Genomic DNA, 18,260 nt, shown 5'->3' with positions numbered 1-18,260 from the left:
TAGAGTATGTATGCGAGTACGAGTATAACATAAATCTTATAGATGTGAGTATGGATTGTGTGAGTATGAATACATATATAAGTATGAGTATAAACGTAAGATGCATGAGCATCGATATGAACGTGGTTTCAAATGTAAAACATGAAGGTTTAGGTATGAACAAAATATATGTGCATGAATATAAGTGTACACAAAGTTGTATAAGTGTATATGAAAACATAAAATGTATGAATATGAATGTAGTATAAACATGAATACAACATAAATGTATAATTGCGAGTGTATGTATAAACGTAACACGTATGAACTTTGAATCACGAGTATAACTTAAATGTTTAAGTGTGAACATAAGTGAAGGCATAAAATGTATAAATATGGATATAGGAATTAATGATTTTGTTTACAGTATAAATCGAAATACACAAGTTTATGCGCGTAAAAGATTAAAAGTTTTGAGTATGAAAGAAAAAAAGGAACGAGTGATGTGCGTGTGATTGTTGTGAGATATTGATTAAAACGTGTAAAATGATATACATATATGGTTGTTTGCGCAAAACGTGAAGTTAAAATAGATTGAGTTGTCACGAAATATAGACTCTAGTTTGTGAATGTAACGAGAGTATAGAACGTTTATTGGTTATGCGAAAAGGTACTTTGTAAAGGAATGGAAATGCTACTATGGTTTTTGAAAATTTGATATAGTTGAAAATTATTGGTTCCTATGAAGTTTCCTTGCCCACGTGTTTCGAATAATATTGACGTATCGAGTGAGGTTTTGAAAAGTTCTAGAGGTTAATAAGTTTGCATCGTAACTTTGTATTGTAAAATTTCGAAGTTTACCGATGCTTTTCAAAAGTTGATCCTTAGAAGAAGGAATTTGGTAAATATGTTTAGTGATCATGAAAGGTGTTCTTAATAAAATATTTTGTTGGTTTTGAAAAGGGTTTTGCTAAACGATCGAATAATATTTGAAATATTTTGTGTGAAAATTGGTTTGATTCTCAATTGAAAAATGAAAATCTTTAATATAACGGTGCAAGATGAGCGTGTTTTAGTAATTACGTGGAATACGAAATTTTGTGGGCAAAGGATTTATTAGACCGACTAGGTTGATAAGTAGCATTTCGTTAAACTTTGAAAATTGAGAAATAAGCGTTTAGGGTATAAGTTAAGAATTTTGCGTGTAAAAGCTACATGAAAATAGATTGTAGGATGAGAAATTCGTTCATATAAACAATGCATTTTGAAATAATTAATGATTTGTAACGATAAAAGATCGGACGTAGATATGATCGTGTTTACATATTATAGTTTATTAAAAGAAAGTGTTGGTAACGAACACCTAGGCAAGGGAATCACCCCAAATCCATTGGTGAGGTAGTTACAATATGAGAAAGGAAGCGGAGTTAATCGTCAAGGTAAGGAAATCACTCCTATCTCGATGATATGTCTCCACTCGTTGTTACAAAAAGTGTAAATAAAATTACATGAAATTATGCATGCTAAAAATGTATAATCGTATGAAAAATAATAGTATGATGCATGCGCAAAAGTGAAGTTTCATAATGGTTCAAAATTGACAGAAGAGGGTTTCATCATAAAAGATCGAAAGTAATAAAGCGTAAGTTTGATAAAAAGAAACTTGGATGGTTCCAAAATGGAACGTTGACTAACCAAAGTGATCGAAAGATCTTTTGGAATTAAGAAACATGCTTTGGCCTAATAGGTGGAATACTCTCGCCGATATCTTGGTTAACGGTATTCACCTTTCCAGTTACTACATGTTCCCAATCCATCGAAGATTTGAGACTTGGCGGGATTTTTGAAAATCAAGGAGTGGGACTAGTTGACGAGGTGTGGGTTTCACCCCTAGCTTGACGACTTCGTACCCTAAGTGTGGTTGGTACTCGTTGGGTCAAAATTTAATTTCGACGCGTTAACGAGGGTCCACTAGAAATTGAATTTAAAATTTGAAATTTGAAATTTCCATTAAGATGTGGATTTCACTCCTAACTTAATGGTGTAATTTCGTGCAACAAAATGAAATCAAGCGGGATGAGAGTTGTTTACCAAATTGTGGGTTTCACGCCTATTTTGGTAAACTCGTCTCTTTTGTACAATATGAGTTGTCGGATTTAGATTAATCGAGTAAAATGTATGAGGAAAAGTGTATGTCAAGGATTAGACGAACAAGTATAAACATGTCAAGAATGGCACATAAAGAATGGAATAATGAAACAATTATTAACTCATAAAAAGTATGTCACAAATAACACATAAATAAGAGAACAATGAAACAAATATTAGCACATAATAAAACAAGTATAGCATGTCAAGCTTTAACACACAAGTGACAAATCATGCTTAAAAGATCAAAAGAGAATTAATAAAAGCAAATAAAGTAGCATGCAAGTAGTTTCAAGCAAAACATACGAATAAAGCTCTAAAACTATAGACTAGGTTAAAGCATTCCTACTTTTCCTAATTCCCTATAGTTATGGCTCTGATACAATCTGTCACACCCCAACCGATGGCGGAAATATCGGGATGAGACGAAGTGTGTAGATTGTTCAAAACGTCATAACACTATGTGACAATAATTAATTTAAATTCAAATTTCATTTCAAAACTAAAAGTCATACATGATTCAAAAGGAAATAACAACATTGTTTCAACAAGTAACATAACAAACAAAAGATAGAATATTCTAGGCGTGTATCTAGTCCACCCTAAACTTGTTTCATGAATCGTCCATACTTCAATAATCAACCTGCAACATGTATTAAAATAGAGTTTCAATGCAAAAGCAAAGAGCGAGTATACAAGTTTGTTTACATAGCATAATAGAATAAAACTCATATCCAACATGAACATAATAAAATAGTTTCAACGTGCTAGTTTACGTAGTCCAAGTGATAGCCCAAGTTTCCCAATGCGTTTAAGTACCTAACCCAAAGTTTCACGGGAGGTTGATATGTCTCCTCCTAACAATACCCCAAAGACTAACGGGGAGGTGCATTACTCCTATAGCGCTACTATTGTTAAGGCGGAACTACACACAAGAATTAAACGTTCACATAGCACAAAATAGTCTCAAGATTCACAAGTTTCATGTTTCATGTTTAAATGGATAGAGTAAGTTTCAAATAAGTTTCAAGTGTCATGTGCGTTTAATATAGAATACATGTTGCACCCAAAGTGTTAAAAGTAAAAATGGGTTCGAGTATACTCACAAATTGTTAAGTATTCCGATTATCCAAGTGTTGACGAGTGTATGAGATGGGAAGGATGGAACTCCGTAGTCTCGAGATTATGAGTGGTTACGATTGCGACTCCTAGTAAAATAACGCACGAGTAAAGGTTGGAACAATTCAAGAGAACGAATGAGAGTGTTTGACCTAGATATTTAAAATATTATGAACTCGCTATTATTTAATAGTTAAATAAATTAATTTATTTAGATAATTTACTTCAATATTAACCCTTAAAGTTATAAAAGGAATTATAACGAATTGTTTATTGTTCTTGGAGTTTATTATAAAATAGAAAAGAATATTTATTTTATAATTTTACGGTTTATAAAGATTCTTACAAGGTAAGAATTTTACATGAAAACTCGCTTAATTAGTAATGGATTTAAGAAATAAAGGTTTTAAAAGAACTTTTAAAAGAATAGAAATTATAAAGGTTTTATTAAAATATTTTATAAGTTTTGTCAAAATAACTATACATTTAGCTCTATTTCATAAAAATTAGTCGAATTTAATAGGTTTCGCTTTATAAAATTAACGCGTTTCGTTTTACAAAATTTTATGAAAAACGGGCAGAGTTTCCTCTGTTTTTGGACAATCCCGACAGCACAAGTTGTCGATATATAAGTCAGAACGCAACAATTCAATAATATATAAATAATAAGCGAATATTTTTATAAAGTTTGACGAATGCTTAAACAATATATAAACTATACACGACTACTTTTGTAAAATTGGCGAATGATTAAACAATATCTAAACTATATAAGACGGTTCAAACGCGGTTAGTATTTGCTAATAATTATACGAAACAATATAGACGAAACTTGTTTGTTTAGAGTTTTACCGAGTCTTGCGTTAAAGTTGACCGAGTTTGACCTTTTGACCGAGTTGACCCGAACGGAATAAAGCCCGAATCTTGAACCGAGACCCGAGGCAAAACTGAAACAAGAGGCGAATCAAGACCCAAACAATTCACATTCGAATCAAATCCAAAACTAAACCAAATAATATCGAATCCTCACCTGAACCGAGACAAGAACTGGAACCGAACAATGAACTAACTGATGTCGAGACCCGAACCAACAGATCTGAAAGTTGAACTGAACCGGAACGGATGTTGACCGAGGTGAACTGAAATCGAACGGGACCCGAACCCAAAACTGAGTTGAAATTTGAATGTCATCAGACTTGGATAAACATAGTCATCTTCAAATTTGCTGGAAATAAAGAAAAAAAAAGGAGGTGGTTACCGGAAGTCTGTCGGACCGAGACACAGACCGCCGCAGGCGGCTGCGCTCCGCCGTCTCCTCCACTGCCGGTCTCTCTCTCTCTTCAACCGTCTCTCTCTCTCTCCGCCCCCTTCTCTCTGTCTTGCCGCTGCCGGCCCTTGTCGCCGCTGAACGCCGCTGTGTGCGGCTGCCACGACCCTCGCGCCGCCATGGCCGCTGCTAAGTGTTGCCATGGTTGGTTGTTCCCCATCTCACGCGATCCTCTCTCTCTCTTGTGGCACTCTTTCTCCTCCGATTCTCTCTCTAGACAATCAGGTTATATGTGTGTGTGAGAGAAGCTAAGGATGGGGGATAGGGTTTTGAAGAAATGAGAAAGTGATCAGGGGATTTCTCTGTGTTTATTTTATGTATATTTAGAGAAGGTAAAGGGGTTTGGATGAGATGAATAATTGATCAGAGAATTTTGGGAAGGAAATTAGATGGTGTCGACTGCAAAGAGAAAAACAAAATGAAAGGTGATTAGGGCTTCACTAGTGTTTTATATTTAGGGTTTAGTTGGTGGACTTTGGGCTTGGGCCCAAAGCCTACAAGCCCAAACTCTGCGTTTAAGTGGCCCGCGACTCTCTATGAGACCCGTTATCGCTACCGAACGTCGTGAAATGTTGTTAATTGCTATTTTAGGGTGATAAACATGTAAAATAGTGTCGGTAATCATTATTAATCGCGTAAGTTGCGTCGTCGTTTCTAGTCAGTTTTTTTTTTTTGCTCTGATTTCGACTGTGATTAAAATAATATAAAAAGCGAAAACGTATTTCCTAAGAATATATAAATGCAGAATTACGAGACGTTACATTCTTCACCTTTTCTCAGATTTCTCTCAACTCCGGTAAGTTTTCACTCTAATTCTTGTACATTTTTTATCATTGCATGATTCTACACCTTTCTATCTTTCAAAACTTGATTTCTAACCGTGAAATCATCAAGATCTAAGTGTTCTTGGGTGATGTCAACATAGTGTTCTTCAAGAACACCAAACTTTGGCCTCATTCAACCATGAATAGCTTAGATCTGACCGATTTCCACATAAACAAACTAAGATTCTTACAAATCTTAACATTTTTATGAATAATTTCCGACTTTCTTCAACCTTTTTCACTCGAAGCCTTAAAATCGGTAGAAACGGAGCTTGAACCGGCTAACTAATCATTCTAACAGTTAAGAGGTTCAAGATTCGGGTTCTATGAACAAGGTTCACCGATTTCGGGTTAAACTCTAAACCGACGTTCCGAACCGTTCACCGGCCGGACTTGGGTGATTCCTGTCCGAGCCAAAGAAGCGAGTAGGGACGAAGGATATCATAGTTCAACTCGTTATCAAACTACCTCGATATGACAACAAGTGATTAAACAGCCAAGTGTTAGACGAAAGGCCGACCAGGTCAGAAATGCTGGCCGAACGGCTAGACTGTTCGAACAGCCCAGCCGATCGGACATGCCAGCCGATCGACCGGGCCAGCCGATCGACTAGCACATGGTCCCACACTTTCAATTTTTATGAAGTATACTATTGACAAAGTGATGTTCGATCGAATACGCTACTCGATTGGTAAACATTACTCTTCGGATCATGAGATACTATGCTTCAACACTTAATCGTTTTCACAACTCGTTCGTAGTAGGGAATGCCAGCCGATCGAACAGTCTGTTCGATCGAGCTACATTCTGTTGAGAATCACTTTAAGGTTCCCAGCCGATCGCTTAAGTCGGCCGATCGAACGGACCGTTCGATCGATCGACCTGAAAGGTAAGGACATTTTTGTGTTCTCATATACTACAACGAAAACTTCAAAAGTTCAAATCCTTGAACACAAACACACCAGAGGAAGAAACAATCCACTCGAATGGCCCAGCCGATCGAGCCTACCGGCCGATCGAACAGGACTGTCCAATCGGATATACCAGCCGACCGAACAGACCGTTCGATCGAACCTGCCGTTCGATCAACCAGCCCACTCGATCCATTCACACTTGTCTTATTTTTCCACGTTGCTCATTGTTGTGCTATCGAACTATTCAGGCTAACCCTACTTTCAGCGCTCCCTTCAATCCATAATCAATCACTGTGAGTATACTCGACCCCTTTTTGCTTTTAGCACTTTTGGGTGTTACATACATTGCTTATATCAAACACAAACGATCACACTACTCAAACTAATTGAACGCTAACCAATATGCATGTATTACGTGACTTAATGAATGCTTGTTGATTGTGTTTACACGTGGAATGTTGTCTACCTTCCTTAACGACATAGTACTATAGTTTGGACTCAGCACCCGTTCACACGGGGGTTGTTAAGGACAATTACTTGCATGGATTACGGTGGTAATCATGTATTGCGAACCGTCTCGGACGGTCAACCCGCAGTCATTGGTATCGATGGGTCCATGTCGATAATTAACATGCTTCGTTTTCCTCTATGTACGTGCTGGTTATGCGTAAACTATTTGAACTCTATATGCTACTAGTGGAAACCCGCGCGCGTTGCGGCGCGTTAAACCGTAAAAAACATTAGCACGCCCGAAACTTTATAGAGAAAACAAAACCTTTACGTGTTTCTTTAAGTTCAATTCGCTTCTTCCTCTACCACATTTCTTCCTTAAAACATAGAACTGATTAGTGATTTGGTTTGTTAAAAATAAACATTACATCTTCAAAGTTCTATATATAAACATGCGTTTTTATCAAAAATAATATGGCATGGTTTAAACATGTATATTGCTTCCAAAAAATTAACAAAATATGTGAAAAATCCTGGTTAAACGGGTTAGCCAAGTTACCACATATGTTTAGCCTTTCAACCTTTTCGTATTTTCCCAGCTCTTCAAATAGATCTTTAGAAAAAAGTCCTGCACATATACAAAAAATTTTAAGGTATACGGAGGAGGCATCACACAATTAAAAAAAAAGCAGTATTTATTTTGCTAGGAAGCACCATCAGGTTTGCAACTTTGACCAGTTTGTCAAAGATAGTCATCGTTTTTTTTTTAATTTGAACATGTTAATATATAAACCATAACACATATATTTAACCAGTTTTGTATTAATGGGCTAAATAACTAAACAAATTAATTAAATGGTTCTGTAGTGTCAAATATCACCATCTAAACCTTTTCCATTTGCTTTCAAGTTTTAGTATACCAAACCAACCTGTATATTGCAAAAAATGAGTGACTCCTCTCGGGATGGAAATTAAAGTAGATATCTGAGCAAGCAATTATCACACTGCTTGTAGAAAAGTTGTTTTTTACGCCCTTCTTATATGTTTGGTGTCACGAAAACCGATTGTGACGGCTAAGCATAAAAGCATCAAAGTCCAGTTGATCTCGGCAATGTAGATTTGACCGTCCTTATTAGTAGGCGATGTGTGGATTTTTTTAACCCTCGGAAACAACCCAATGCCGAACACTGTTTGATAATAGAAAATGTCCCAATGATAATAGCTTGGCTTTTGACAACCACAACAAGTATCGCGATTCCAAGAACCAGCCATCTTAACTTTTCTGTTTTCAATAACAGACACATAGTTAGCTTAACTTCACATGTAACTCAGAATAAAAACATGAAAAATGCACACTGGGAACGGATACGTAGAAACCGATTCGGTAGTCGGTTTCAAGAATGTGACGCTTTGAGAGATAAGTGGCTTGGCCCATGTAAGCAAGAATCAAGGATAGGTAAACCACAAACGTAAAAGCCATTTGCAGATAACATTATATCAAGAACCGCATTTGAAATACCAAATTGAGTAAAATGTCAAGAACCCAAGTCAACAAAAGTCGTTTTCAAAGTCAATCTACCAAGAGAATAGCCGATCTATACCTGTTATACACAGCAAGATCCAACCCAATGACATCCATCCTCCTATTTTTGTTTTCTTAAGAAACTTGTACATGTAATAAGGCGATGACGCTTGAAAAACTTGTGGGTTCCGGTAAAAAATGTTGTGAACTCCAATGGCGCTGATGCACAGAAGCCAATGATCACGATAGGTGCAAACAAGAACCCTACACGGTGGGTCCCGTAATGTGGGAGGCAAAACAGGAGCACCAATATGATGCAAGCAACCGGGACTTCCACATCTGAAGTTATGAAGTTCAGTCAAATGGGTCAAAACCATAAATGGGTCAAGCGAGTCAAATGGGTTGAAAGTCACCATAAATGCGTACAATATGAACAAAATGCCGTAAATACTTTTATTTCGAGAAATATATTATCACCGTAACAATATAGTTTTCTTGATCATATTAAAAACATTAATTATTTGTAAAACCCAAAAAAGAAACTAAAAAATATGTTTGTGGGTCGATCCAACCCGACTCGTTTTGACCCATTACCGACATCTAGCAAAACTTGCCATTTGCCAATAATAGCATGGTCATTTTTATGCCAAAATTTATATTATGTTTCCTGTAAGGTGTCACTATATTATTTGCTAAAGCATCTACAACGTAAACGGTCCAAACAAGATGAATAATTTATAATAAAACTATTATTATACAAAAAAATAGAAGCTTTATCTCAAAATGTCCCATGAAACAGTGTTGTTTTTTAATCAACTTGGTACCTCTCTATGTCCACCAACAGCATGTTTGGAAGAATATTGTTTGTATGTGTATATACGTAAGTGAAGTCCAGCATCTGAATAATTATAGAATAAAACCAAGAATTCATATCCTGATCATGATCCTGTCAGCATTTCTTTACAGTTCGTAATCCATGATTGGATCCGTCACGTTCTGCCTGAAATATATGTTTACAAAATGATAACTGATTTAATTACTGTACTTAGATTATGAACGTTGTTATACCTCTTGACAGCTGCTAGAGCGTCTTGCCGTCTTGCAAACACAACCTCAGCCATCCCCTAAACCGATGAAAAGAAAACGATTTAAACAAAAATATAATAAAAATTTCTGCAATATAAATACCCGAACTTTAAATAAATACCTTTGATCTCCCACTTCTATCATAATTTATAGAATACTTTTTCAAATCGCCGACTTCTGAAAAAAGCTCCCACTTCTATCATAATTTATAGAATATCAAAGCCGATCGATCATTACTAAGAAAGAAAAACTAAATCATACTTTAAAAGCCTCTGCTTCTTCAACAACTTCATAGTTCGGTTCCATTGCTGCCCACCAATGTTGCTCCTCTGCCCCGCCTGTGAAAAGTTCGGATTTTCTTCATATTGCGATGAAGTTTGATTGCCGCCAGAACCCATTCCTCGTCCATGATATCCACCACCTCCTTGCCCATAAGTTCCGCCACTTGCCTGCCCGTAGTTTCCAGCGCCACCTTGCCCATAATTTCAACCTGTGCCTTGCACATAATTTCCGCCACTTACTTGCCCGTAGTTTCCACCGCCACACTGCCCATAATTTCCACCGCCACACTGCCCATAATTTCCACATGTGCCTTGCACATAATCCATACACAATTTGGAGCAATATATGTTGAATAAGAATCAGATTAGTAGTACCGAGTAACTATTCAGTTGCAATATTATCTAACCGTATCTGATGCTAAAAGAACATTCAAATACAGATTTCTACTGCTTAAAATCAGGCAAAAAAAACGCAAATATACCGAATTCGTTTGCAATAATAAATAGACCGGAAGAGATGAAAAGCTCTTATGGGATGGGGCTCGACGTGAGACATGAACATGATTCGGAACAGTGTGTTCACCGGCGAGAGGGGAACTAATGGAACCCTAGAGTCGATCAGCAGACGTTAATGAAGGCATTTAAAGATTAAAGCTTCAATAAAGCATACCTTAAACATGAAACAGTGCGATGTTGACTCAATGGGACCAGTTCACTCGCTGCAACTTAGGAAGGCCTTTCTTCATCTACAGGTCTTTTACTTATTAAAAATCCGCCTCTCAATAATGACAGGAAAAATAAAAACAAACTTCAAAACTCATGTACAATTCAAAAAGTTGCTAGACATTAGGAGCATACTAAAATCATAATAATCATATGCCAACATGGTTTTAGGAGGAAATTAAAACAAAAGTAAGCTGAATACGGTTGCGATGTGCAAATTCAGAAACCGCCCCCCGTTATTCTGTCAAATCCCGAAGTTCCCTCTGTCAATGCGATAGATACAATATCACCTGATAAAGCATGAGATCAAAACATATTGTTCTATCATCAACGATACAAGTCAACACGAATATCGAACAAATCAAAACGTGATCCGTTACAATTGACGGAGGAAACACAAACAATAGTTTACAAACGAATTCAGTCTCGACATTTCAAATGAAACGTACCTCTGAAGAAGTGTATATTGGTTCAATATATTGATATAAACAAAACAAAACCGTAATAAAACTTACTTTTGCGTGTGCTAAAATTGAAGCAAAAGATAAAGGAATTGATTTGGAATTGATGGAGAGGAAATTGTGACAGATCATTGTACCCTTTGAGAAGAATGAAGGGTTTCACATAACATTCAATTTGAACAACTGATGAATTTCGAAGGGCGATGTATGGGTAAATAGATTAATGGCATTCAATCCTTGGCTTCTCAGTTACCCTCTTTGGTCATTAAACTAATGCTTAAGTTACCATACTGCCCCTACAAGTGTCTTAAATTAATGTTTACTGCCTATTTTACCCTCAAAATTCTAGTACAATTTCTTTGTACATATTGCTTCAAAATATGTACGCGATGTAAAATTACATCTCCGTACATCACTTCTCCTTTTTATAATAGTATAGATATTATCAAACTTGTATGCTCACCTTTACATTTTATGTATTGACTTTATTTTAACGTATGTGACAGAAGCTTAAGTTGCTAGGATGCTTAGGTGCGTGGTGATGAAATCGAGGCTAGGGAGTCTAGAAATAATAAACAATTGTCTATAATAATAATTGAATCTGAGTTGTCGGAACAGAATTTCTTGTTTGGATGATTATCTGTAATGACATGTTTGTTTATTCGGGATACGGTATGGGACGTATCTTTAACTGGATTATATAAATAGTTGTTATGGAAACTTCTGAACAATCTGTTTCGCTCAGTGCCACGCCCCGATGATTCCGCCATCGGTTGGGGTGTGACAGATTGGTATCAGATCCATAACTATAGGGAATTAGGCTAGACACAACCTAGTCCGGGTCGCTGTCTTAGAGACCTACACTATAGTTAGGAACCAACAGACCAAGCCTATACGCCTCATATTTCTTGCCTTGCACTACACAGCTATCACCTCATCATCTGACGCCGAGCGAGTAATTTGGTCAAGAATAGGTGTGAAAGCCCCAATACTCTCGACTAAATTATTTGTTCCGGTTGCAATTTATTCACAAATGAGGAGATTGTTCATCGAGAATAGGTGTGGAAACCGCAAACTCTCGACTGAATTATCTGCTCAACTTCCTCAATTTTTGCTAAAACAAGGAAGAAATTGCTAAGCCAGGGGTGAAACCCTAACCTTGGCAGTTTGTTCCAAGTATTATTCCATCCCACCAAGGCATTCGACGGACTCCAACGACCTGAACTCACAAGTATGACCTAGGGAACGTGTGTGGAATGCCCAAGAATCGAGGCAGAAACACGACTTCTAGAGTCGAAAATGATGACAAGTCTACTGTGAATAGTCGAGTTGCCTTGGGTAGTCGATGTCTAGTAGCCGCAGACAATCTGTCTCTCGATTTTATGTGTTTCAATTCTGAGAACCGCAACCGTGTACTCTGACGACTCATTGACTTTTATGTGTTTGTGTGTGCTTTCTCTGTTTTGTGTTTATATTTTGGGATGTTATTCGATTTTGCAATCATTTCAATCGACACACACGACTCGCAATTGCTGTTCTATCTCAATTCGACACCCAGTTGTCGCAACTCTAGACGATATTATACTATGTTACGCTACACGACTAAGTTAGGATTAATACGATGCTATTCGATATGCAAAACGACCGACACATGAGCTTTGAATGATAGGATCTTGAGGCAGTCAGAATGCTATATGTGCTTATAGGGGAGTTTCGTGACACTACCTGCTTCTGTGATTAAATGGTTACGTGCTTTTGTGTTTATGTGACTCTGTGCTTTTGTGCTTCTATGCCTACGTGTATTTGTGGTTATGTGCTTAAGTGTTTACGTGATATGTGCTTTGACGTGATTCTAAGCTTTAGATAATAGTAGACGTGTGAGGTGAGATTCGATTTCGTTGTGTTGAGTCTCGTGACGATGTCTAATGCAGACCATGTCGTCATCCAGACACCGGACCCCACTTACTCGCCAAGAAAAGAGAGACCGATGCCTCGTTGCTATCATCTCCAAGCAAGTGGCGAAAGCCGTGAGTGAGGTGTATGAAAATGCCAGCAAAACGTCTAAAGAATCCCGAGCTGAAAACCCTAAGGATTCAAGCAAGGCTGCTTTCAGCTTCAAGCAGTTCAAAGCATGCGGACCAAAAGAGTTCGCTGGCGAAGATGGTCCTACAGCCATGTTTCACTGGTTCGACTCAGTCGAAGTCACTCTGTGCCAGAGCGGATGTCCTAAACATCTCCGCACTCTCAATGCTACAGGCGTCTTCCAGTCCCGTGCCCTAGACTGGTGGACGACCCAACGAAACAAGCGCGGAAATGATGCAGCTTACGAGCTAACATGGGAGGAGTTGAAGGCGATTATGATCGACGAATTCTGCCCTCCTCATGAACGCCAAAAGCTGGAGGACGAGTTCTGGGGAATCAAGCAGAAGGACGGAGACAACGCTGGTCTCACTGCTCGCTTCAAGCAGCTTAGTATCATATGTCCCGATCAAGTCAAGACCTCAGATCAAGCCATCAAGAAGTATATCCGAGCTCTGCCAGACTGTGTAGCAGATTTTGTTCACTCCTCCAAGCCAGCAACGATCGAAGAAACCTACCTACTCGCCGCTGAGATTAATGACAAGCGGGTAAAGTCTGGTTTCTGGGATAAGCAAACCAAGTCTCTGCACCAAGCCACTGCAGCACCCACCGACTCATCTGCTCAATCCTCCAAGTCATCAAGAAGAAAGAAGAAGCACAACAACAACAGCTCCAGCAACAAGAGCTGTGCTGCCGCGACAAACGCCACTCCTTTGCAAGCTGTACCAGCTCAGCAGCAACAGCACCCTCGCTCAGCTCCAGCGATCAATGCACCGCCAGCAAAGCGTGCATACACAGGCCCTCACCCACTCTGCCCGACATGCTCGTACCATCATCCAGTGGATCTAGCCTGTCGTTTTTGCGCTCACTGCAACCTTTACGGTCATTTCACTGTGAACTGTCGCTATGGTCCCCGTCAAGCCCTAGTTCAAGCTACTGTCAACCAAGCTCTACTTCCCGCCCCTCAAGGCCAACAAGCAGCTCAAGCACCTGCAGTCAATGCTCGAGTCTGCTTTGCATGTGGTGACCCTAACCACTTTGTAAACAGGTACCCGAACAGGGTGGTTAAGCAAGAGCCCCAGCAGCAACAACCACAACAGCAGCCTCAGCAACAGCAGCAAGCAGCCCATGCCCGAACCTTCAACATCAATGCCCGTCAGGCTCAGGCGGATAACAACGTGGTTAATGGTACGTTCCTTGTGAATGGTATTTATGCATCATGTTTGTTTGATACTGGAGCCGATAACCGCTTTGTGTCGTTTGAATTCGAGAAGCTCCTTAGTCGTAAGCGCTCTTATCTGTCCTCGTCATTCGAAGTCGAAGTCGCTACGGGAAGAACTATTGCCGTTAATTCAGTACTTCGTGATTGTACTCTCGAACTCAACAATCACATTTTCCCAATCGACCTTATTCCAATGCAACTCGGAAGCTTTGATGTCATAATAGGCATGGATTTTCTTCGTGAAAACCATGCTGAAGTTGTGTGCTTCGCAAAGATGATTCAATTCTCGCTCGCGAATGGTGATCTATTGTGTGTGTACGGTGAAACAGCGTCGAAAGGTCTCAAGCTTATGTCATGTATTCAAGCCAGCAAGTATCTCCGCAAGGAATACCGAGCCTTCTTGGCCAACATTGTAGTAGCGGATAAGGGAAAGAAAAAGAAAGTTGAAGTCAAAGACGTTCCAGTGGTTCGTGAATTTCCTCAGGTGTTCCCTGACGACCTTCCCGGACTACCACCAAGTCGTGATATCGACTTCCGCATCGACCTCATTCCTGGAGCTAACCCCGTTGCCAAAGCCCCTTATCGACTCGCTCCATCCGAAATGCGTGAACTCTCGAACCAACTCCAGGAATTACTCGAAAAAGGCTTTATTCGCCCAAGCACCTCTCCTTGGGGCGCGCCAGTCCTTTTTGTCAAAAAGAAGGACGGATCGTTCCGGATGTGCATTGATTATCGGGAATTGAATAAGCTAACCATCAAGAACTGGTACCCCTTGCCCCGAATTGACGATTTGTTTGATCAGCTACAAGGTGCAGCATGCTTCTCTAAGATCGATCTGCGTTAAGGAGATCATCAGCTACGGATTCAAGAGGAAGACATTCCTAAAACCGCTTTTCGAACCCGTTATGGCCATTACGAATTTGTTGTTATGCCCTTTGGTCTAACCAACGCTGTGACAACTCGAACTTTAGGCTTGCTTGATGTATCGTTACGTGTTTATGTGACATTTTGAGCTAATGAATATTACGTGATTTATGAGATGTCGTTATGTGTATTGTGTAATATACGTTGTATGTTAATTGAACCGAACCCAAACTGCACACGATAACCGGTCACACAAGCCTTTGGGCTTTACACCTTACATTCGGTCCATTAGGTAACCGAGTGGGCTCGGCCCACTCCCCACTCGCAACCACTATACCAAAACTAAGGGTCTTGTTTTCCTCTCATTTGTTACAACACAAGAAAACACACATATAACCCTAGCTCCTCTATCTCGTCTCTCTCTCTCGGCTTGTTTAGGAACCGACGGCACAAGGCCACCCGATCACCCTCTTGTTCGGATCACATCTCGTTACTTGTAACCGGTTAGTGTGTTTGTTTGAATTCATGTTAGATTATATGTGATGCCATGATTGCTATCATTCGGTTATGCGATGTAACTAGGGTGTATGTTAGTAAAATTGATTGGTTGTTGATGTTGGATGCGAGTACTTATAATAGTGATGTTTGTTAATCTGATTTATTGTTGATGATGTTAATGATAATGTCTTGTTGATTGGCTATGCAATTCGAGTTAACGTTCATGAAATCGGATCATAATGTGATTGAGTGTTATGAATATTGTTATTGTTCATAAGTGGGATTATTAGGGTTCATAAGAATTGATGATTTATTCCCCTGTTTGATCGATGAATTCTTGAATAGCAAACTGTTAGTTGATAATTGATTTTTGGAAACTGTCAATGATAATTGAATTGCCTAAATGAATTGCACGAAATCAGGAAACCGGTTACACGTTTGGTTGCGACTCGGATTGCGAGTCGGAACCCCACTCGAGACCAAACCGCACGAACCGCAACCACGGTTGCGAGTCAGATTACGACTCGTAACCAGACCATGATGAACCGAGACTGCCCATTGCGACTCGTAACCAGTCATTGCGACTCGTATCCAGCCGTTACGACTCGAGATCCTCGTTGCGACTCGAAACCCCGTTGCGAGTCGAGACCACCGTTGCACATTCACTGTCTTGGGCCTTCACTGTCACGGGCCCAATGATTTGACATGTGGGCTGTTTATTAATGGACTTGTATGTGTTTACTATTTGGGCCGATTGAGAATCTGAACTGTTTTGTATTGGGCTGCTTATGTCATTGGGCCGGGCATGATTGGACTTAGAACAATTGGATCCTCACATGCTATGTCTTATCTGCTTACGTGCGTACATGTGTGCCATGACTATACGTGATTACTATATATGTGCTATATACGAACCTGACTCGTATAATAACCATGATAGGACGTGGTTGACCATTTACTTGCTACTTGTACTTTCTGTGTATCTGCCGAGCAAACCAAGGTGAGTTCACACAGCCAAGGCATGGGATTCCCGGGTTGGGAATTGGGTTGGATATGATGGATATGGAATGATTACTCGTACTTACGCATATACCAGACTATAGACCATCGTCCTCAGGTTAGTCAGGACACGTTACGTAAAGCCTACGTAACCCAGTATACTTGCCTTATGTCCCCCGGGTCGGGAGGACACGTTACGTAAAGCCTACGTAACCCAATACCATCTACTGGCTTCCAGGTCGGAAGGCCACGCTGCGTAAAGCCTACGTAGCCCCCACGCGTACCACTGTCCTCGGGGAAGGGCACGTCACGTAAAGCCTACGTGACCCTGTACGTATTCCTGTTCTCGGTAAAGAAGAACACATGGTCGGAAGTTAGTCTAGTAAGTACCGTTAATGAGAAGCCCTCATTAACCAGGATGAACATGGGAAGCCCCCACCTTTATTACACACTAGTATGGGAAGCCCCCACTAGCTATACTTATGCATTACACTATGAACTTACTTTCTGTGAACTCGCTCAACTAGTTGTTGATTATTTGCTGCATGCCTTGCAGGACCTTAGGTATACTTGGAGCTTGCACAGGGAAGAGCAGGTCGTTGTGGGCAGATGGATCGTTAATGATGTTGAACTCATAACTCGTATAACTATTTGGATTTACTTTACTATGCTTCCGCTACTTAAAACAGTGTTTGGTTTTTGAAACATCAATCATGTCATGGTGACTTATATTAACTACTTCTATTATTAATTGCTATGGTTTGATATGATTGATGGCTTGATCCTGGTCAGTCACGCTCCCAAGCGGTGGTATTCCGCGGGTGGATTTTGGGGGTGTGACAGATTGGTATCAGAGCCATTGGTTATAGAGAACTTGGTTTTAATATGGGAAAACGTTTTTATTAAAACCGGACTATAACCAGAACAGTGCCCTCAACGATCCACAACGACGCTTCGCTCCACGTGCAAGACTCGACATCCTAGGTAATAAGGTTTATGTTTATTGCCTGTTTGCTAGAACTGCTTAGAACTTTGCTCGCATTACGCTTAGATACACATGCTTTGATTACATGAGAACACCTATATGCCTACGCTTTTCTGTCATCGCCTTACTCGCGAACCATTCTTACGTATGCTACTTGTTACTATGAAGATCATGTCTGGACGAATCAACATGACACAAGCCCAGCTAGAGGCTCTTGTTCAAGCTCAAGTTGCTGCGGCAGTTGCAGCAGCTCAAGCAGGTAGTACACCCTGCAGTATAGGCACACACTAGGATCTTTAGATCCTACATTAACTCTCGTATTTAACTTCGCCCTATTCGTACACAATAGGTCAACACGCGCAGCAGCCAGTCTGCACTTTCAAGAATTTCATGGACTGTCGTCCAAACTCTTTCAGCGGCACAGAAGGAGCGGTTGGACTCCTCCACTGGTTCGAGAAGCTAGAATCAGTATTCGAGATGTGCGAGTGCCCTGAGGCTCGCAAGGTCAAGTTTGCTACCGGTACTTTGGAAGGAATAGCACTGACTTGGTGGAACGCCCAAGTTCAGATCTTAGGGTTGGCAGCTGCTAACGCCACCCCATGGAACGATTTCAAGGAACTCATCAAGCGTGAGTATTGCACGCGGGAAGATATTCACAAGCTAGAAGACGAGCTGTATAACTTGAAAATGGTTGGATCGGAAATCGAGGCGTATACTAAACGGTCTAATGAGCTGGCCGTTCTGTGTCCTACTATGGTGGACCCTCCATACAAGCGCAT

The 18,260-nt window shown here is 39.8% G+C and overlaps 1 protein-coding gene and 1 long non-coding RNA gene across 2 annotated transcripts; both read right to left on the bottom strand.

Annotated features, from left to right (window-relative positions):
• Nucleotides 1-3,251: 3,251 nt before the first annotated feature.
• Nucleotides 3,252-4,415, bottom strand: LOC110935590. The gene is made up of 3 exons (XR_002589218.1): nt 4,277-4,415; nt 4,099-4,193; nt 3,252-3,335 (listed from the first exon to the last, which is right to left on the bottom strand). It is a non-coding gene; the product is annotated as an uncharacterized LOC110935590 (long non-coding RNA).
• Nucleotides 4,416-7,670: 3,255 nt separating this feature from the next.
• On the bottom strand, nt 7,671-8,671 carry LOC118492522 (potassium transporter 6-like). Its single transcript, XM_035990657.1, has 2 exons — nt 8,363-8,671; nt 7,671-8,043 (listed from the first exon to the last, which is right to left on the bottom strand). Exons 1-2 carry the CDS (start codon nt 8,658-8,660, stop codon nt 7,850-7,852), a joined length of 492 nt encoding a protein of 163 aa, XP_035846550.1. The 5' UTR covers nt 8,661-8,671; the 3' UTR covers nt 7,671-7,849.
• Between the last annotated feature and the right edge of the window lie 9,589 nt (nt 8,672-18,260).

This window comes from Helianthus annuus, chromosome 1 (genome assembly GCF_002127325.2).
Source record: "Helianthus annuus cultivar XRQ/B chromosome 1, HanXRQr2.0-SUNRISE, whole genome shotgun sequence".
Taxonomy (NCBI): domain Eukaryota; kingdom Viridiplantae; phylum Streptophyta; class Magnoliopsida; order Asterales; family Asteraceae; genus Helianthus; species Helianthus annuus.
The sequence above is the reverse complement of the archived record's forward strand: the minus strand, read 5'-3'. Positions and strand labels throughout refer to the sequence as shown.